The 22233-nt window shown below is 41.6% G+C and overlaps 2 protein-coding genes across 2 annotated transcripts; both read left to right on the top strand.

Annotated features, from left to right (window-relative positions):
- Positions 1–221: 221 nt before the first annotated feature.
- On the top strand, positions 222–4410 carry txndc15 (thioredoxin domain containing 15). Its single transcript, XM_030069431.1, has 6 exons — positions 222–430; positions 1028–1344; positions 1870–2007; positions 2182–2345; positions 3540–3670; positions 3987–4410. The coding sequence occupies exons 1-6, from the start codon at positions 334–336 to the stop codon at positions 4181–4183; spliced, it is 1044 nt and encodes a 347-aa protein (XP_029925291.1). The 5' UTR covers positions 222–333; the 3' UTR covers positions 4184–4410.
- A 514-nt stretch (positions 4411–4924) lies between these two features.
- Positions 4925–22025, top strand: LOC115371983 (pterin-4-alpha-carbinolamine dehydratase 2). The gene is made up of 4 exons (XM_030069658.1): positions 4925–5144; positions 6480–6611; positions 17736–17816; positions 21750–22025. Exons 1-4 carry the CDS (start codon positions 5049–5051, stop codon positions 21843–21845), a joined length of 405 nt encoding a protein of 134 aa, XP_029925518.1. The 5' UTR covers positions 4925–5048; the 3' UTR covers positions 21846–22025.
- Positions 22026–22233: the final 208 nt, after the last annotated feature.

Genomic DNA, 22233 nt, shown 5'->3' with positions numbered 1-22233 from the left:
GGTTGACCCCAATTTTGGCCTAAAATTATTGGACTATAACACCTTAATACTGTCCTCGCTGATTTAAATTCAACTTTGACAAAATAATAATAATAATAATAATAATAATAATAATAATAATAATAATAATTCCCATATGGTATAATGTGCCATGTCTTGAAAATATCACACGACATGGAAATAATTGACCCGGAAGTCGACGTTTTGACGGTGCGCACCGCTATTCTTTCCGACACGGCTGGCGAGTGTTTCGTTCCTATGATGACAAGAAAATGATTTCCTAGCTTCACATGACAAAATAACCCATTACATTTCCATTTATCCCTTTACATTATGACAGGGTTTTTACATATACTGCACCCTGCGTTTGTGGTGATATTCATACTGTACGTGTCGGACAGCTGGAGTGTGTCTCCTGTGACAGCACACGGTAAGCTAACACACACACAGCTAGCCAAACACTGTGAGACTGATTCTGTAATGCCACAGCGATACTGCACACACTCCTAACACACAGCTGCTATGGTTATTACACTTTAGATAACTGTCAGCTCAGCAAACACGTTATTGTATCATAACTAGGCTTTGTTTACATGGATGAGCTTGACACTTGCGTTAGCTGACATAAAAATAACTAAATGTCTTCAAAACATTTTCGTAAAATTAGCCATAAAAAGAACAAATTAAATCTCAAGATAATATCTGCAATCCAAAAGGCAGGTATTCAGCACAAGGAAAGATGTTCCCTTCATTTTAACACCTTATTATTAATTGGGACTTGACCTTTTTCATGGAGTTAAGAATTTTGAATCAGATGGCTACTAAATACTCCTGAAATATCATTTTAATGAGTAACTTAGTGGAATCCCGATGGTAAACCAACAGTTTTCAACTCCTCCCTTGTTTTTATCTTTATTTGATACATTTCATATTCGTGAATCAATGCATCCATACAACATTAAGAAGCACCATTAGGGGCAGAGCCTGGCAGCATCTCTCTCTTATGGCTTTATTCCCACTTCCACAGAGAGCGATGAGCTGCCAGAGTTCAAGCTGTCAGAGGACGCGGTCTCCGACCTCGAGAACAGCCCCAAGTTTGTGGAGACAGAAGACTTGGAGGCTCTGCCCAAGAGGCAGTTCAAGACAGCTGAGATCGCAGATGCGGTGATGGGGACAGAAACTCCCATCGATCCCTCTGATATCGAGTCCCTCTTCCCCAAGAATGTGAAAGACTTCCAGTCAGGCTTCTCGCCGCCATGCGATGAGAACGATGCACAGTGCGGCACGCTGAGTCTGTCTGCTGATGAGGCGTCGCTGGAGGAGAGCCCAGAATCATCCGAGCAGGTTATCTACCAGGAGTGATGCTGAAGCACGAGTTGTTTGAATGCTTAACATTAATGGGCTCGGGTGGGAAATTTACTGCAAGCTTCACTGAAATGCTTGGAAATTTTTGCTGTGGCTGGTAAATTTCCGTTACAACCCCTTCTAACAGATAGTGAACTAATGATTGGACTTTCCTAACAATAAAAGTGTCTGATTAAAAGCTGAAAGGGCTGGTGAGCTTTTGACACCACCAGTCACAGTGGCAAGTGGATGAGAAAGACCAGCTGGGTAGTCAAGAAGGAAAAGGAAAGTGGATTTCTAACAGTTTAAACATAGGCTGATACCACTACTTGAGAATCACCTCTGTAGTGTTTTATTGGTTTATGTTTTATACTTTGATGCCATATTTCTATGCTGTACTGGTTAGACTCCCATTTATTCTAGCTTCATGTACATTAAGACTTCAGTTTTAATCAGTCAGATCACTTGGTAAAAACAAAGAGTAGTGGAGTCCACAGCAGTAAACCTGCTGGTTTCTGCTCCCAGGTGACTCTGGACTTGGTGCACATCACACCTGAGGAGCAGAATTCAACAGAGACCACCAAGACTTACAAGGTCAGCTGTGACAAGAGGAACACCACGGGGATAGACAAATTCACCGTGCAGGTCCTCAACGCCTCACAGGTATGCCTCATGGCCTGAGAGGCTCGGTGGTCGAGGGGTTGCAGTAACACTGTTTCCCCGCTGAAGCCACCCATTCTAAATAAAGTGGCCTCTCCTCTAAATGTCATGTACCGCTGCTGCTTTACTGCCACCACAGCTGCTGCCCCAGCTGTCACACCTGCCTCTGTCCCACAGGACCTGATGGAGTTCCTGAACGCCAACAGCACAGAGTGCTCGGTGGTTTTGTTCTTCACTACCTGGTGCCAGTTTTCAGCCAACCTGGCCCCTCACTTCAATGCACTGCCCCGAGTTTTTCCCAGCATGCACTTCCTAGCGCTGGACGCTTCTCAGCACAGCAGGTAAATGGGACTGGAAATGTTTCTTACTGTGTATTTAAAACTGAGAGCAATATCAGCGTAAGGGTAGAATTTGAAGAATGATGATTCTGTCATGGCCGGAGTAGAAGTTAGACTCTCACATGTAGATTGTTTCAGGCATTTATCAACAAGCTGATGTTATATCACTACACACTGGTGTGGAAAACATGAGAATGAGAAAGATAAGAGTGAGATTTCATCTTATATCATCAGGTAAACAACATCTGGTGACTTTTGTTGTCCTAAACACATGTGAAAGACATTAAGCATGCCCTGTGCACAGAGATCATGTGCACATCATGTGTAACATGTTTTCCAGACTTGCTGGCGCCAGTTCAGAGTTGGGATAACCATGTTTGAACATAGGAACATCATGACCCTATGGCCTCTGCAAACTACAGTAGATATAGAGAGAGTATGAAAATCATACTTTCAATCAGCATACATCAAGCTTGATATATTGTGTTTTCCACAAGAAAGGGGAATCTGCAAAAGCCTAAATTATACTGTGAAATACTTACGTTAAAGGCTGAATCAAAGGGACTTGTTGGTTGCAGTTTGTAAACTCAACATTCAACGTTGACCCCTCCTCCCTGGCTAAGCTAAGCGCTGACAGCGAGTTTTCTTTCCCTAGGATTGCAACAGAATCAAATGACCAAATGACCCAAAATGTAACATTGCAATCCTAGGAAAAAAATGGCCCACTGGTCAAATTTTGTGGGTCCTGTCCAACAGAAAACATCGTGTCATCATCCTCCTCCTCTCCCTTAGTGCTCGCCAGCAGGCAAAAGCATTCCCCAGATTCAGCTTTGTCCACTTGGCATTTTGCCTTGCTAGATTTCCTTTTTTCTGAATCCACAATTTTCATAGCTTCTTATTGGATGTTGTGCTATCGATCTGGCACTGTGCTGCGCTGTGATTGGCTGGGAGCGACACACCCACTGGCCAAAGGCTGACGCCCAGAAGAGTCCTGAGCTCAGCAGAATGAGAACATTCAGGCAGAAGGCAGGGTCCCTGCAGACACACACCAACACACACTGCTAGTGGCTCACAAGTCATGACTGAGAGGGGTTACTTTTGTATGTGTCAATACTTTTTTTTTTTTTTTTCTTAAGGAAAATCCTATGCATTCTGCCTTTAAGCCCTCCTGTTATGTCTGTTTCTGTCTTTCACCAGTCTGTCCACACGGTTTGGGACTGTGGCGGTGCCCAACATCCTGTTGTTCCAGGGGGTCAAACCCATGGCCCGGTTCAACCACACAGACAGGACACTGGAGACACTCACCTCTTTCATAGCCAACCAGACAGGTACAGAACATATCATGCAGTTTGGATGTTTGGCTATGCTAGGAACCACCAGCAACATAAACTGCCTTTGACAGTCAAGACAGCTCCTCCTAATGTGATCAAACTACATTTTGAGTTTTTAGGACTCACTGCTGTTCAGGAGAAAGATTTGTACTTTTGTCTGAAGATGTATTTCTACATTTAAATACTTGCAGAGTGCAGAAGTGTGTTGAGACAATTCTAAAAAATTATAAAACTTAAAACTTTAACATCATGTAATGCAACACTGTATTTATGCGCTATATTTCCTGACAAACGGCCCTTGTTTGTGCTGCAGGTTTTGAAGCGAGTCCCGACAGAAACGTGACAGACGCAGACCGGCTGGGCCCGCTGCCCAGCGTCCCGGTGAAGAGCATCGACTGGCTGCTGGTCTTCTCCATCCTCTTCATCACTGGATTCACTCTGTACGCCATCCTGCGCACCGACAGCATCCGCTGGCTCATACCGGGACAGGAGCATGAGCACCAGGACTGAAAACACACACAGACTCTGAAGTGAATTGGATGTAAATAATTGTTTGATACATGATTTAATGTTACTGAAACTAACAGCTGTTTATTTGCTCATGTTTCAAGTGCCGGCTGATTGCAAATAATTTATGTGAGGCTAACATGCTCTCTGTGATTTGCAATGCATTTTTATGGTTTGCAGTCAATGCAAATGAGTTTGTAAAGAATTAAAACCACTGGATTAAGACCATGGATTGTGTGTTGCATTTGATACTAAATATAGTTTTGACTTCATTTTGTGCTGAAAATAGATTTCTTTTGCATACCATTTATTAGGTATCACCTTTCAGCTATAAGACCTTAAGTAGAAAGTACAGAAGAGCGGTATTGATTTAAAAAAAAAAAAAAAAAAAAAAAAAAAGTGAGGGTTACATGAAAATGAGGGTATAGTGGAGAGTAAGCTATCTTAAATTCAACTAGCCCACATTTTTATTAGCATACAGCCTATCCACCTTTTATAGTCATATAAAGCATTATAAATTGCTATTATAAATCAATTCAAGTTATTTATTTTAACTATATCTGTGAGGAATTAAAATTTCATAAAACTAAATGAAGTAAGGAGGAGTATAGTACTTTACATAGTACTTTTCCATCAGCATTTTATTTACTGCATGTATCACACTTGAATGCTCACAAATGCACATCCAAACCATCTCCAGCTCATCGATATGAAGATGACACATGGGGGTTGTGTATGGATTAGTGCATTTTCCATCAGGCAGTGTGTTGAACAGCTATGGTAATCTTTGCTGAGGCAAGCTCGCAGAGGAGAGTGAAAGCGGAGAGAAAGCAGAGGCGGCCGACAAAGCGCTGGTATCTCTGGGTTAATGTTTACTCTCAGGACGAGCAGCCTATGGCCCCGTCGTCTCTCCGGCCTGAGCAGTCTGCTGCTGCCTCCGACTTCCAGGAATTCATCTAAAATGGTGAGCGGAGACGGGCTTTGAGCTGTTAGCATAACCATCATATCTTTTGCTGCAGGTTTAACACTGCAAGTAAGTGACCGACAGCAGTACACCGTTATGGGGCAAGTGTACTGACGGTAGTCTCATTCAAAGGAACGTGCCGCTCTGTCTCCTATGGACATGGAGGGTCGCCCCAAACTTTAGTCAAAAACCCGATACTTTCACAGTTGCGTGCTTGTTAGCAAATGTGTAACGAGGAAATAGTAAAACTTAGGCCAGAAATCGAGTCTTTACGAGCCAGTCTGTGATTCGGCGTGTGTGTAATCCACCAGAAAACACAAACACCAATAAAATATCAACGTTTATAGTCGGTTCACCTGCTATTTGCGCTGTCTTCTTCTAAAATTCACCTCAGCGCGGCTTTAGTTTGAATGCTACATACCACTTCTTAAAGTTGAAAATTTCGATATAAGTTGCTGCTTTCTGGGTTACATGTGTGCCGAATTACACAGTGGCTTATAACAATTTAGGAAAGGTCAGTGTTATATTTTAGGTTTTGTACTTTTGATAGTACGAAAGGCAAAATTAAGATGCCACATTTTTTTTTTTAACAGAGTTTGGCAGCAAGAAGTGACTTGACTAGTCCGCACAGGAGATGTTTGGCTATGCCAGCTTCTGTTATTATGTACCTAAAATGTGCACATGAATATAACATCAGGGACTGTTGCCACTTTGAAACAACAAGCTCTCACGTTTGTTACGCCACTAGTGCCTTATTTACACCATTATAAGTATCAGACTGCCACCTTGTGGACACAGCAGTCATAGCACTCAGGTACCTGCTCATTACAGGTGACAGTAGAATAAAAGAGGCATGCGAGCTTTATTGAAAACCAGTGCCTCTACACTTGCAGTATCCTTGAGTTAATTAAGTATTAGCATTAGTAATTAAATCCCAGATAGGACTGTTTTACCACTATTATGGCTGCCATCAAGAAACATGACCTGCCATTTCAAGGTCATTTTGGGTAAAATGGCTAAACCAAGAAGTCTGGGTTCAAGCGATTTTAGCTAGGAAATATGAGAAAAATACATCATCAGCTGTGACAAAAATATGCCTCAAAGGTACTGTTAAATTGTGATGCACTATTTTTAGATTTGCGGATCACCTGCCTGTTCTGCCAGCTGAACACCAATCATATCAAACATGGTGTAAACACCTGCTGAAGTCTCTAGTCCACAGCAGACTGATAAAGTAAATAAACACAGGATAATCACATATTCCAGTGTAAAAAAAAAAAAAATGGGACAAGAAGTTGTGTGTGTGTGTGTGTGTGTGTGTCTGTCTGTCTACAGGCCTCAGACTCCCATTGGCTGTCAGCGGCAGACAGAGAGCAGCTGCTGATGGAGCTGAGGGCCACTGGCTGGGTGGAGGTAGAGGACCGTGACGCCATCTACAAAGAGCTTCATTTCAAAACCTTTAATCAGGTGTGTGTGTTGATAAGCAATTTGTCACTTACTTCACCAAAAGGCTTAAGCTGGTTTAGTCTCAAAACTAAACTTCCTGTTAGGTTTTTAAAAAGGTTATGTTTAGGTTCAGGTAAGGTTTAAGGTTTGAAGGTTATGACTTTCATTCAGGGTGAAGATTAAATTGAGATAAGAGTAGCGGTTAAAGCAAGGCATGTAGTGGTGAGGGTAAAAAGAAACCCCATCTGCTTCCTCAGACTACCTCCGCTTACTCCTTGTGGTTTCAAAATTAGTCTGGAGTCTAGATTGAAATTGTTTGAAAGTAATTATTGGTACATCACAGCAAGAATTATGGTGAATATTATTAGTTGTATTTCTTTTTCCACATTTCCCATTGCCAGCATACATGCCACATTCCTTCTCAATGTGTGAATGTAACACAAATAGAATTGGAGTAAATGGATGATTTATTCATTTGAGTTTATGTAGTGTAATTGCTCTGTTGTGACAAGTGCAAGTTAGATGATGCAGGGACTTTTGACAATATAATGATTTTGTATAATGAAACTTAGGGTTAGGAATTGTGATATGATACTATCAGGATGTTTTACCCTTGATAACGGTGGGATCACGACAGACCGTTTTGTGATATGTGATTTATTTTAACATAATCAGCTTTGACAAATCGTGATATGTGTAACTGAAGAAGAAAAAAATGTCCTGGAAAAGGCAAATAATTTTTCAGTGAGCAGGAATGTTTTTCAGTGTTTTAATCTGCGAGGCGACTGAAACGTGAAAAGACAGAGTTCTAGTCAAAATACCTACAGGCAGTGAACAAACACTTAAGCTACCTATGCAGTGGACTGCACTCTGCATCTTTTTCCAAACTACACTCGTTACACTCGTTTCCTCGTTTGCTTGGTGGAGACCTGCTGCCGTTGCTTTAGTCAACTCAAATAAGCAACAATCTTCAAGAAGCCTTCACTCTTTCTTCACAGATCATGTTAGCCTTCATGTGCCAGCATCCTGGTTGAGATGCCTGTCCAACATGTTCAGCACCGCTCACAGTTTACACGTTCCGGTGTGTGATTGGTTGTTAACCTTGTTAACCTGTTAGTCAGAGCTCATTTTTGACCAGCAGGATGCACCCACACTCATCAACTAAGGTGCTTTATCAACAGCACAATTTGAGTTTGAAGGCAAGAACACCGGTCTTGAAGGTTAGGCTTAAAGAGGTGACTGTGTGTTTGTGGTTCTCTGCCTGCCGGCCTGTCTGTGTCTTTGATAGAAAGCAAAGCAGACTGTCATTTAACACAGAAGCTGTATTTATTTTATTCACCGACCTGATAGGAAAGTGGGGGAGTAAGTCTTCAAAAAGGAGGACACACACACACACATTGGGGCTGGTTTTAATTTCCCCACTAAATAGTGTTCAGATTTTGTCATATTGACAACAATGAAAGATGCCATTTCAGTTCTATTGTTGGTTGTGGTTTGAAAAAGTCAGTCAGGCCTGCATGTATTTGATTCAGACACAGACACATACAATGAGACGTTATTTTTATTAATTTAATCATTTTACAGACAGAAAGAGACAAAGCTTGGTTTCATACCAGTTGCGATCTGCGCGCCTGTGGTCCTGCTCAGGTCTTCAGGGGGCTGGAGTGCGCAGACTGCAGATTTGTCTGATGGGGATCAGGATGTAGACCACCAGACGCACAGTCAGAAACACACAAATTCATCTGTGTTTATATGCTGATTGCTTGCAGGTGTAGCTGGGGGTGTAGCAGGGGACAGGGTGTCCCTGCTTTTTCTGTGGTTGTATTCGGTTCCTGTATTTTGGTTCCTGCCTCGTTGGGGAAACATCGTTCACCATGTAAGGTTTTTCTGCATGTGTGAGAAACAATTTTTCACATTCATTGTTTTCTTTGGATGTGAGCATGCACAGGGTTATAAATAGGACAGATTCCTGGTCAAATTGCATGGAAAACCTTGGATTAGGTGTAGATTACAAGCCACAATAAGCAGTGTCAATCCATGTGATACATGTTTTTATCAAATACTGGTGTCAAATAGTACAAGATGAGTGTGGTTTATCACATCAAGACAATTTAGAAAATGTCAGTCACTGTTGAGGTTGATGCTCCATGTAATTAATGCCAGTTGACAGAAAATGTGTGTGTATTCTCTAGATACTGTGATGGGTTGGCCTGTAAAATTGTGTCACTTAGGAAGATGTAATAAAATATTTGAGTTTTTACATAATGTTTATGCAGTTGAACACAAGACACCTTTTATTTAGATCACCTGAAATGAAAAGCAGGTGCAAAACATTTTTGTGCACCTTTCTGAAATTACTTTTTGTCTTATCTTTGAGCACTGTGTGCATTCTTCAGGATCTACTCACTCCATGTTATGCAACAAGCTTTAAATATTATTAGAAACAGTGTTTAATGCATATTTTAACATTAGTACCAGATTGCTTTTTTCCCCTCCACCAGAATAATTCAGGTAGTGTTTGGAAAACCTGTTCATATAAAAGAAAAAATAATTCACAAAAAAATTAATTCACAAACACTCTCTCTTGACCATACAATAAGGCTCTCATTGCGTCCTGTGCCAGTGATTTTCAAAGTTGAGGCCAGGAGCCCATTTTGACCCCCTGGAAGGCCCTCAAGAACCTCATAACATTTTTGGGCAAAATCAGGGATAGTTTAATTTTACTAAAATTTTATTCACATGGCATTGTGGTGCAAAAATGTATGGGTAATTGAACATATTTTTACCTCTCCACTTTTATCTATTTCAGTTTTCAGGTGTGACATTTGAATATTTTAATATGTAACACAAAATATTTTTTCATATCAGCGTCTCCAGGGCAAGATCAGAGGGGTTGGTGACATGAAAAACTGTGAAAACCCCTGTCCTATGTGGCAGTCTGCACCAGTCTTATAATCCAGGTCGGATAGAACGAACACTAAGATTTTTTCGCTGATACTGTTTGGCCCAGCGCTGGTAGGTAGTCTCCTGCATCCCCTCAGCTCTGTGTTTGGTGAGGTAAACTGCAGCATCTCAAGGCCACTTAGCGGACTTCCTCTAATCCCGTCGTTAGTTGTTTTAGCCCCTAACGCAGTCTGTTTTTACACTTCCCTGTGTTTGAAGTCGTGGGGCGAGTGCTGACCTCCCCCATCTGCTCCTGCTGGCTCTAAAGCCTCTCCTCTTACTCCAACACGTCAGGCCGCATTACCCTGAAGCACACCAGGCTGCCAGTTGGCAGCAATTTAGGTTTCAATCAGAATGATTTCTTTCACAAACAATCAAATTGGTTAAAATGTTTCATCTGGTTCACAAACCACTAACAACCCCATCATTCCTTCTGGTAGATGTGCTTTTCTTCCTTTTTTTGTTCTTGCCACTCTCCCCTTCCCATCTGTCTGTCTGTCTCCCTCTGTCTCCCACTCCCAGTTTGTGCCCCATGTTATTGGGGAATGAGCTCATGTTGTTCCAATTTGACATGTTGGCAACTCTCTCTGTCTGTGTCTGTCTGTGTTTCTGTCTGTCTCTCCTTCTTTCTCTCTTTATTCACTCTCCAACCACCCTCTATTTCTCCTCTGCATTTCCACAAACTTTGTAGCTCGTTTTTCATGGCTGTCCTTTAAGAGCTTTTACCAGAAGGGGAACGGAGATGAGGAGCGACATGCTGGCTGATTTCCATTCGCCACTTATCTGCGAGTGATGGACTTGAGGAAATCAGATCTCCAGGAGTTTATAATGAGAATAACAAATCCCCTCTCTGTGAGTTGGTACACTTTCCCTTCTGGCCTCTAGGGGGCGGTAGAGCTGTACCCATCGCTGTGCAAAACCACAGTGGCAAAGAGAGCAGTGGAGTTGAGTACACAAGGCACCATGCCACTCATAGCTGCAAATTAACTAAAAGAGAACATGACAGCTGGACCCGCTTTTTCGAGTTTATTTTTCTTTGATTACGGCAAGTGGAAAGTGTTGTGATGCTGTTGTAACCAGCTCAGTAATTTCGATGTGGCATGTGGGTACACAATGTGTTGTCATTGGCAGTAGTCTGAGAAGTAAATGTGAGTTATTTTCCTCGTCAAGTCCGGTAATATCTAATCGGGTTTGAGAGGTGAAATCCTCTTTCTGGAGTCGCTTTGGTTGATGAGAATCCATGCAATCACATGTGGAAACATCTGTGTGTTACAGGACCAAGTCTTTCTTTTATACTGTAAATTTTGGTTGGAATCGTGCATGTTTTTAAGTTGCAGTCATTGATACATTGGATTCAAAAATCATTGATGTTGTTTATGCATAGAACTTTATGTTATGTGTGTTTATAGATGACCATCTGGTTTACATTTTGGTGGATGAAGTGGAAACATTCATGTGACACGACTGAAACGGCTAGACTTAAGATGCTGTATGTATAGGAGAGGTGAGCTGTACATACTCAACTGTTTTGTTATGTTAGCTGAGGTTGACAACGATGGCATTCCATCTTTCCCCACAAACATTCAATTCATCCAGCAACGGAAAAAAGATCTACTCAAAAGCTGCTTTCAGGATGAAAAAAAAAAAAAATCAGATTTAGAAATTTTCTGACGGTTATTATCTTCAGTTTCTCTTGCAAAGTGAACAAACCATTCCTGAACTGAATGAGGAGTTACTTTCACCCTGGTAACCATCATCTGTTGTACATGGGACTGCTTTTATCCAGGCAAAGCAGGAGGAACATGACCGAGTACTTAAGTGATTAACTGTCTGCATGCCGATAGGCGACATCAGGGGACACCATGCCAACTGTGTTATCTATTTACTTATTTAGTTTAGTGAAGCTAGAGTTAGCACTTGTCCTCCGAATATCTGAGCCACTGAACGTAGATAAATAATTATAGAACCTCATGGGATATCACCGTACTCTCCAGTGGTACAGCTCATTTGGCCACCCTAGAGTTTGTCATCGCAATTACATGTTTGACTCAGATCTTGCAGAGAAATAGCATTTCTATTTTTCTGTTAGAGAATCAGTCATATTGACTTCATGTACCACATTTCCATGACTTTATCAAACAATAAATGGCAGCTATCTTAAATATACGGGGCAAATGGCATTCATTAATGTTATTTTGAATGGGAATATTCATTTTGTCCACCTTGTGCTGTGCATTTGAAAGCGGTCCAAGTTGGTTTTTGCAGGTTGGAACCTTCTTCCTAACCTCACTTCACTGCAAATGTATATGAAAGCAGTGAATAAAATAGTTTGTTGAAATTTATTGAAATTCAGTATAGAAAAGCATCACAGACTAGCATGTCTTCAATGGACAATGACATGCACAAGGTAACCAGTGTCAATGTCTGTTCACACGTGCACAAAATTTCCACTATCATATTATATTGTTATATTGGATGCATGGTAAGAACTTACATCAACTGCCATAAGAAGGATATTTATTTCCCGATTTCACAAAACAATGCAAGTAACAGCAGTGTAACGTTGATGCAGGCCGTCATATAAATGTCTATCCAAGGTCCAAATGTGTTCTTAGAGAAAACAGCGCTTACCACACAGTGAGTAAAATAGCAAAATAGCACAACTTGTATAAAAAAATGCACAAAAGTCATGAATATGTCACAAACTTGAGACACACAACATGCCTAACTTGTGGTTTGCTATAGAGCAGAGCCACATTACAAGCGGCGGATATAGATAGTGTTTTTACACAGCTTCTGGACTTAAGTTCCAATTTTGAGACTGAGGCAGCTGCTGCGACTCCTGAGGAGAACGGGCCGTGTAAGTGCTCTGCTCAGATAGTTACCTTCGCTCCCTCAGGTCCATTCTAGCAGCCTGATCCCCCTTTTTATATTCTGTCAGGCGCTCTCTCCACCAAATCTCCTCTCAAGCCTCTCCCTCTCGTTATGGGCCTTGCTCTACTTGTATTGAATAAGTTGCCCTACAACTAAAACTGAGCCCCTTGGATAAACCAAACTCTCAAGGCCATCTCCTCTCTGCTCCACACACACACACACACACACACACACACACAGTATGACTCAATTAGGGTTAGACTGATGTATCAGTTTGCCGATCATGACGTCCACCAGTTATGGCCTCCCTGACTGCAGATAGAAAAATATGCCTGTTGACCTGCACTGGAATTTTATTGTGCTTTTCACTTTTTTGTTTATTCATTGAACTGCTCAGTCCCATTTTTTGTACTTTTTTTCCCATTTAAACTTAGTATTTTATCCCAGAGATTTCGTACCATTAAACAGATGTCGTGGGTCACCCTGCCTTAAGGAGCTGTTTAACCTAAAAGAATTTCATTATTATGGGTTTCAGAGGAGGGTTTTAGTGTCTTATTATGGTTTAAACATTGTTTCAGAGGTTTCCCACCCTGACAAGAATAGAATTCCGGGGGAGAGCACTGAATACTTTCAATTTACTGACATCAAAATTGTCAATTTAAAGATGCTGAATATCAGCTTTAAATATTGTCTGCTGATGACTTCAGTCTAAACATAGGGGCCTTCGAAGCTCCATATCGGTTTAACCCCAGTGTACACACACATCCACACCCACTCACCCCTGCACATGCAGTCACGCCATATCTTTTACTCTGAGTGAGAGGCCGGTTAATCGGCTCAGTGGTGTTCGGTTCCCACCTCCGTCTCCAAAAAGGAACTTTCCCTGGGAACTGGAGGCATCCCGCATTGATCTCATCTCGTGAAAATGGCTGCAGGGAAGCCGCGAGGTGTGGCGCCCAAGCGGAGGTGGTTAGATAATCTTGCTATCAGTCTTGGGGTAAGCCAAGATGGCCCTGACGTCTGCTGTCTTTTGACGAGCCCAATGTCTTGTAAGCCCTGGCTGCTAACTCTGTAGTTAATGAGGGGTTTGCATAAGTTGACCTTAACGCCATGCTTGAGCATTACATGACACTCTTTACATAAATAGGCGTCGATGCTCATGAGCATTTACTTCATGTGATATTAGTCAGTCTATGCTGGTTCACAGGGTGGCACAGCGAACATTACCTTTGTGAGGGTGTCAAATTGAAGTTCTTCTCTGCTGTGTAGACATGAATTCGAGAAGATTAATACCAGCAATGTTGCACATCCTCAGCAAAGCTCATGCTGCTTCATGAAAGAAGTTCAGCACTTGGCAGCTCCACTTGTGAATTACTTGATAGTTTGCTTTAGGTTTCCTGGCAACTCAGGGAAGCCACCTCTGACCAACTGGAAGCGTCTGAAGTGTTGTTTGGGAAAGAGTAGAAATGAGACATAAGAGGTGTGGTCGTCATCATCATCATCATCATCATCACCACCACCACCACTGTACAATTCACAGCGTTTTCCTTTCACTGTGGAGGAGCGAAGGTTTTCCTGGGGGCTGACGCTGATGCTGGTGATGATGGGGCTCGCAGGATAATCATCGGGTAGTCATGGTGCCGTGTAATGTAGGAGAGCGGTTGAAGAAAGAGAATGCGCCTCTTTATGTATGTGTGTGTGTGTGTGTGTGTAGGTGCGTACTTGGGTGGATGCTGACGAGGTGTGCATGTGTGTGTTCGCACATGCGTTTTCTGTGTGTGTGTGCGTTTCTGTCAGAGGCTAGTAAGTGTAGACACAATCTGCATGCACTTAGTCCTGGCAAGGCAGAGCAGGCGTTCCTAAGCCTCTGGACCGCACGGCGGTGGAAAACCGATCTGTAAATAACAGACATGTGTTTGAAACTGAGGCCTGTATTCCAGCCCTCGGCCGCAACGAAAGGGAGAACACCGCTCCGCTCCGCTCCGACGTCAAATTGTCTCATCCAGTGTTATATGACAATCATGCCGTAATAGCACCAAAATGGCCCCTCAAAAAATGGGTGCGTTGGGAAAGGGGCACAGCGGGGGTCTGCCGCCGGGTGTTTCTGATTATTTTAGATGGGGGTCTGCAAAATGTCATGTCAAATTATCTGACTCTGACAGCTACAGCTTGTTGGGCTGGCTGGCTGCGAGGATGGATAACTGCCTCGCTGGCTGACCTGTCGGCTTGAGAAGTGTGGCCCATACAATGCAACAGGGCAAACAAAGCGGTCTGAGAGGGAGAGTCCTTGACCTCTGTTGACATTAGGTGTCAGCTGGGAGTTGAGGGTCGGTTTTATTTTCTTGTCTGGCCCAAGTGGAGGGTATTGAGGTGACCTCCGGGTGACAGACAAGCGCAGCTCCACCGCTCCACCAGTATTGTGTCCTGCTACTCTCCTTACAGCCCCCAAGGGAGCATCACCTTCGAGAGAGGGCCGATGTAGGACACAATTTTCCAGGTCTTTTCAGGATTTCAGGTTTTTGGATACACAACGCCGGTTCATTTCTGCAAGGAGATTAACACTTTCCTGCTTTTTACACCCATTTTTTGTGTTGCCGAGCACATCCCTGGGACACGAAGCATCTTTCTCATGGTTTCTATTCCATACAGGCTGACATTGTCGTCTTCTGTTTCACATTCCCCTCTCCACCAAATTGCATTGTACTCCTGCAGTTCATTTACACATCTATGAGGTTTAAGTGGTGACACATAATTTTGAGGTTGTATACACTAAAATGGTGAATGTGACATTCTCTTCGTAATTACAGTGTGTCCTGCAGTTTCTGTGTTCAGCTCTTTTAAGTTTGGATAAAAAGTATAGGCTAGGGCGGGGGCCGATTCACTGTCAATTCAATCAATTCATCATGAAAATAAATAATGAAAATCAAAACCACAATTCTTTGGATAATGATACAACATTTGTTCTCAATCATTTCTAATGGGTTGAAAATGACAAAGTCTCCATGCAATGACTTGATTTTTGAAAAAAAAAAAAAAAAAAAAAAAATGCACTCCACGAATTGAAACTGAATTGCTGTGGCCTAGCTCTGCTTTGGATGAAAGTTCCCTTCTTTGCAAAATCTCAAAGTATGGAAACATATTGTTCCTCAGTCCCAGTATACACATGACTATGCATTTTTTAAGTTGTAGACCAGCTGTAGTTGGCAGTCTGTTATAGCCGTTGTCAGCAATATAATAATTTTGAAGCACTGACCAAAAACCTAAGATCTTGTTAAACAATTAATGTAAAGTGAAGCATTAAGTAATCTGTTTTGACATTCAGTCAACTCTGTTGGTGTATAAAGTATGAATTACTGCACTGACAGGACTTATCTCGTACATAATTTTTTGTAGCCAGATCCTTGTCTAAAACAAAAGACTGGATACATTTTTGTCCCCAAAAGTGGGGTAACGAACCCAAGGCAGCACTGATTAGTGGTCTCTGAATTTGAATGAATGGGATTCTCACATAAGTCTACGGAAATTGCTTTTCTGTTTTATTTTATGTCATTAGATAGAATGCTGGCTCCTAATAAATTCTTGTAAATATAGGTTACACAAATTGAAATTAAACAAGCAAGATAAATATGGATGGAAAATTTTGAACGTAATAACAGGTGCTGCACATTGTTGAAACCTCACCTTTGTATCCTTTGTCTTGCTAGCCAGCTAAACATAGCTAGTGTGTTTACCAAAACAGGCTGGAAACTAAGTTTGGAAATCCAGAAATCGCAACACATGGTGAAGTAAACACTGGGATATTGGTATTGACCAATAACCTTGTTGTCCCACCACAGATAATATTTTATGGTCATTTTGCACTATGTGGCAATAAAAGTCTCGTTTATTGCCCCTTTAAGGGTTGAGGGGAAATCATGAGGTTTCGAAATGGGGAAAATGTGTAGGAACTCAGTCTTCAGCAGTGCTCATGCACAATCCTTTTACCTGTCAGTCAGTGCTCCTTGGCAGCAGATTAGCCTGAGCTCAGCCCAGAGAGATAGAGAGAGAGAGAGAGAGAGAGAGAGAGAGAGAGAAAGAACATGTTTGGACAACACCTGACATGACAGACTGCTTAACCATCTCCATTAGAGCCAATGAGAGCTGAGAAAAAGCAGACTGCCTCAGTCTCCAAATTGGTGCCAGTGGGTCAAGTTGCAGGAATATGCCAATTACTTAAATTGATCAGGAGACGGTTTCCTTGATAACCAATTTGATCAAGCTGCTGATCGTGTTACACTCAACACACTGCATGGACAGCGAACAGGACGTCTCCAAAATTGGTTACAACGCTGTAAAAGGGCCAATCCCAATTTCCTCTGCACAAGTAATTCTGTTTCGTCATGTCAGGTGGTGGACGGGACTGCAGCGATTGCTGATGTAAACAATGGCGTTTCAGTTGATTTAATTAGGCAGGGAGGAAGTATTTAGGGGCTTAATTGAGATTGCAGTGGGAAATTGCTCTGAAATAGGTCTACCTGATTCTTTTTTTCTTCACTGTGGGCATGACGAGGGATTTCACTCTCCTCTTTGTAGATAATTAGAGTAACCGTAATCACTCCCTGGATGGACTGTGATTGGAGAGAAACACATGCCGAACTAGAAGTATGAAGAGTGTGTATGTTTGTCTGTGCGTGTGCATGTGCAAGCATACTTGCTGGTCCAGGCGTGTGTGTGTGTGTGTGTGTGTGTGTGTGAGTATGCACACACATACACTCATACATTGATGGGGGTTTTCTATAGGCACAGGAATGCTGTGTCTCTGTGCAACTCAGATGGCAGTATTGCTCCTTATTCTGTGGGTTTCAACAGGTAAAGGTCTGAAACCGCAGATTTACTGAATGTTCAGCCTTTTATTGTCATCAATTAATTGGTGAATATCAGTCTTTACTAGCAAATACATTCAACACTTTGTTGTTACAGTGAAATTTATTGTGATCATTAAGTATTAAGGATTAAGTATCTTAAATCTTTTTTTTTTGTTTGTTTGTTTGTTTTAATTTAACTGGGAAAAGTTCCCGTTGAGATTTAAAACCTCATTTGCAAGGGTAATCTTGCATAGTTTGAGAGTCTGTTTTATCTCAGGCAGGGTTTCTATGAACTCACTTAATTTTCAGTTATTTAAATTGTTGATTTGTTTACTTGTGGAGTGTTTGTCCTTGCTAATTTCTTTATAAATTGCATATAGAAGCCTTTTTATGGGAAAACAGTCTCTTTTTCAGTGGTTCCAGAAAGTCAACAGACTCCCTGAATTGATTTAGACTGAAAACTGATTGTTTCTCCCCTATCCAGGCTTTTGGCTTCATGTCCCGCGTGGCTCTGCAAGCAGAGAAGATGAATCATCATCCAGAATGGTTCAATGTTTATAATAAGGTAATAACTTTCTTTAGGTTATAGCCAAAATCACCGGAGGCACCAACAGCTAGGTCTGGGTATCGTTTAGATTTTATCGGTTCCGGGACTGATTCCGGTGCTGCTTATCGATTCCAGTTCTTATCAACTCCTGCTTCTGATATTTTTCATATTATTTGAGTACAAAAAAAAGAGAAATCAAATTGGATTGAAATGAAAACCAGTTTAGTGCTTTTTCTCCTCTCTGAAATAAATTACATGAGCAAATCACGCAGTTAGAAGCTATCACTGGAGGTGTCAAGTTCAAAACAGAAGATGGAGCTGATGTGACGTCACCTCCTGTTTCAGAACAAGTTTGACTTGTGTTCAGAAACTTCAGCCATGTGACTGATGTCCTGTTCGCTGTGGCAAACATGACAAAACCATTTGAGACCACTGATCCAAATGTAAACAAATGGATGGGATTTCCATTACAAAACAATAAAGGACAGGCTGTACGTTGAACTTATTGTTACATCTTTGTTATTGAATGCTGCATATTATGATTATTAAGCTCTCATTCAAGAAAGTTAAAGTTTTATGCTAAGGCGCCACTGTATGGTGGTGCAAACACTGCTGTGTTCAGTTATTAAAAAGGCTAAAAGTAAAATGAAGAATTGAATAATTGAGCGAATTTGCTTGTCCCTTTTAATGACCCACAGTAGAGAAACAATTTCATAGCTTTTTGTTTGACTGTTAAGCCTCAGCTGATTATAATAGACGTGTTCTGCTGCAGCAGCCATGTCGAGCCGCCTCCGTGCCTGGTGTATTTAGGCCGTTAGCGTTAGCTCAGTACAGCCACCGAGCAGTGGAGCAACTGAAGCTAAAAGATTTGGAAAGGCGGTGCTGTTTTCTCCAGCACACATTAAAAAGTCACAGGTCTGTGGCCTGGACACAAATACATGGGAGCACGGGGTAAGACATTTATACGCAGCCTTGCTAATTGCTGGTTTTGTTGACCTAGTAGATGTGTTTTCTTGCAGGAAATGTGATTATAATGTGTGGCTGCAGTGGACCTTTAGCAAGTGGCTGCTTTCTCCTGTTCCTGATATGTGTAGCAGCACTGAAGAGCAGCCTGTTGTCACCTCTGTTTATCTCAGTTTTAGCACCTTCAGTACCAGCTGATATGGAGAACTCCTTCGCTCTATACGCCTATACCATGAAGGTGCATGACCCACACAGCGGTTCCTTCTACGGCAAACCTGCAGGACCAAATTTGTTGCAACAGCCTATAAGCACAATTGAAAGATGCTTTTCTCAGTGATATCCTGGTTCTTGTAAATTTGGAACCAGTTCTCAGTAGCCAGCCCCAGTACCAGCAGTGACATTCAATATACTTGAGAAGTCACTTAGAATGCTGTGGTTGGTTTGATATCCACTACACACGCACACACAACCTAAAATCACACTTTGTAGAATCAAACAGTGTTAATGTTAAAACGTAACGTGTTTGAGTTAACTGTCATATTTACGATGCTGTGGTTGGTTTGATAACAAATTACACACACACTGAGATCAATCAGCCCTGGATAAAGTCAGATTTTTGGTGTCAAACAATCCTGGCGGGCTCTGGAGAGCTCTCCTCTGTTCCACTCAGACGCCTGAAACACACTCTGTTAGTCAGCGCGACGAGGGGAGGCAGTAGCTTCAAACTGTAATCCCATCGTTTTTCTTGTGAAAAGCTCTGCAAATATCTGTACCCTCCCCTTCCCACCACGCCAACACACACACACACACACAAATGCATAACACACACTCTCTCACTTGTCTTTGCTTCAGAAATAAAGTAGTGGTTGATATGACAAACCCAGTCCCTGAAAATCTCTCAGCATTAGGCTGTAGCCGCTGAGTTACTGTGTGGCGGACCTGGCTGCTCTGAGAGGAATGCTGCTCCTAATCCACTCTTTATTAAAGTGGCTGTAGGACGGTGCTGCAGGTCTCTGGGCCCCCACAGCACTTTCCACCAGACACTTAAAAATAAATCCCATACTGACTGAGGTTGTCCCTGGAGAAAATATATGTTCTGTTCTCTCCTATAACTAATTTTCTATTGAAGTTATATGCAATTATGTACTTTGTTTGGTTCTGTTATATTGTGTTCTAGTACTACTCTGGCTCCCTTATGTCCAAGAATATGCTATTATGTACAGCTCTATTTGCTTTATAATGAATATGCAGATTGAAGTTTTGCATATACAAACATTTCTCAGAGGCAGAGCGGCTCTTAAGGCAGAAATAACCTCATTGATTGAGTTATGCCTTAATGGACCCAATCAGAGAAGTTTTCTGTGTGGATAAATAACTTAAGACTGAAGTTTAGTGAAAAACACAAGAGGTGAGGGAGGAGGTAGATAATGTTGCAAATTTAGTAAGGTTAGCGTAGCTGACTGTCCAATTTTGAGTATCCACTGTCAGACGACAGTGTCATTATGAATCACACCAGAGGTCTGGGCAAGACATGCCCACATGGTTAATGTTAGGATTAGGATAGGATAAGGGCATACTGTATGTCGACGCTGTTAAGTGGATGGGCAACAGACCAGTGCATTTTGTGACCAATCACAGTGTTGGTGGATGTAGCTTGCCCAGAACTCCAGTGGGATGCATAGGTTGCGTAGGTAAAGTCAGTCCGGTATGAATGTTCCCCATAATGGCTGATGTTATGGCAAAATCTGACAGTTTGGTTATTTGGCAGTCTGTATCACATTATTCAGTACGCAGCATCTTGCAATAACAATGGTCTGTTCATCATGTTATGTTGATCATGTTCACTGTGTAAGGTTGACAATGCCTAAATAAATTTACGAGGTCAGAATGGGTTAATATCACAGTTATGTCTAGCTAACCCTGTGACCAGATAACTCCTAACAATGTTTCTGTTCCCTTATTTGATGTACTGGCTAAAGGGTTTGTCATCTGTAAATTTCAAAATAATTCTGTTCCCTGCCACGCTCTGAAGGAGCGCTCTGATTCTAACGCAGAGTATTAAGAAACACACTCGTAACAACACCAAATGAAACACCACTTCCTGGGATGTGGGAGGAGTGGTTTTCACTTTGGCCACTTCGCTTGTGGAACCCAGTAGAACCGTAATTAGCATTATGTATTAGCAAGACAGTAATATTTTTACTGATAAAAGCTGTATGCTTTTGAGAATGTTGTGTTTATATGATGCAGTTAAACATATTGTGATGCACAATAAAGAGTTTTAGAAATTCTCTGGCAAAACATTTGTGAAAAACTATTGCCCAGTTTTATGAATTCTGTCAGACACCTCCTTTACAGAAATAGGCATTGGCCGATTGATGTCGTTCTAATGGTGTTCTTAATTTTTAACTTGAAATGTCTCCAGTGAAATATTCTCAGATGTGGTGAGTCTCAAATTTGGTAGTCAAATGGTAATGTTTTCCATCACTTGCTGGGCGGAAGTGTTTATCTGAGAAACTGGAGCTCAGTATCACTCAGTGAACAAAACAAAGTGGAACCAGCGGCCGGTCTTGCGTGCCATATTAGTCATATTTGACTATAACCATCTAAGTAAGACACTGAGTTAGTCTGATAGCCATGGTCATCAGTTAAAAAGAAGTGAATTCTATTCATATATCTTGTTTATATTTGGACCAGAGGTCCCTCTTTGCCATTCAAGCTGGGTAATTACCCAACTACACTTGTGATTCCTTCGCTCCACCCACTGAGGTCTAAACACAGTGAGAGGATTTCTGCCTCCACAGCTGCTCTGCCTGTGAGACATGATACATGGTATAAATTAAAATCCAATCTGCTATAAATAACAGCCTTGAACGTCCTTTGTTCTGACTGTCAGCCTGTTGACTGGAAGGATTTCTGGATTTGTTGCTTCCTTTATGGTTGTTTTATTGATTGTTAACATTGCTAATTTTTCCATATTTCTCACAGGTCCAGATTACATTGACTACACATGATTGTGGGGGACTGTCCAAACGGGACGTCAAAATGGCCAAGTTTATTGACAAAATTGCACTTAACATGTGATTTTTTTTTTTTTTTTAATCAGATATATTTTGTCCACTTTCCTCAGTTTCCTTGCTTTCAGTTAAAATTTTGCTCGGTTTAAAAAATTCTTCTTCACAAAAGAACTGCCTTTTCTGTCTTCTCTATACTCCCACCTTTTGTAGGCCTGTTTGTCTCAAATAAAATGTGTACCATTTCCTACTTTGATATCATGTTGCCATTTTGTTCCAAGTATATTCTGTACAAGGTTTAGAGTAGAGCAAACATCCTGAGAAAGCGCCCACACAGTTGGTTTACAGGCCCCTGTTCTTTACAATCATAATTCCATGGCCAACTGACTCTGTTTGAATCCATTTCATTGTATAATCACAATAGTTTAAGTTCAGCATTTACTTTCAAGCATCTAATA

Source organism: Myripristis murdjan, chromosome 14 (assembly GCF_902150065.1).
Source record: "Myripristis murdjan chromosome 14, fMyrMur1.1, whole genome shotgun sequence".
In the NCBI taxonomy this organism is placed as follows: Eukaryota; Metazoa; Chordata; class Actinopteri; order Holocentriformes; family Holocentridae; genus Myripristis; species Myripristis murdjan.
Note: the sequence above shows the minus strand (reverse complement) of the source record. Positions and strands in the feature narration are given on the sequence as shown.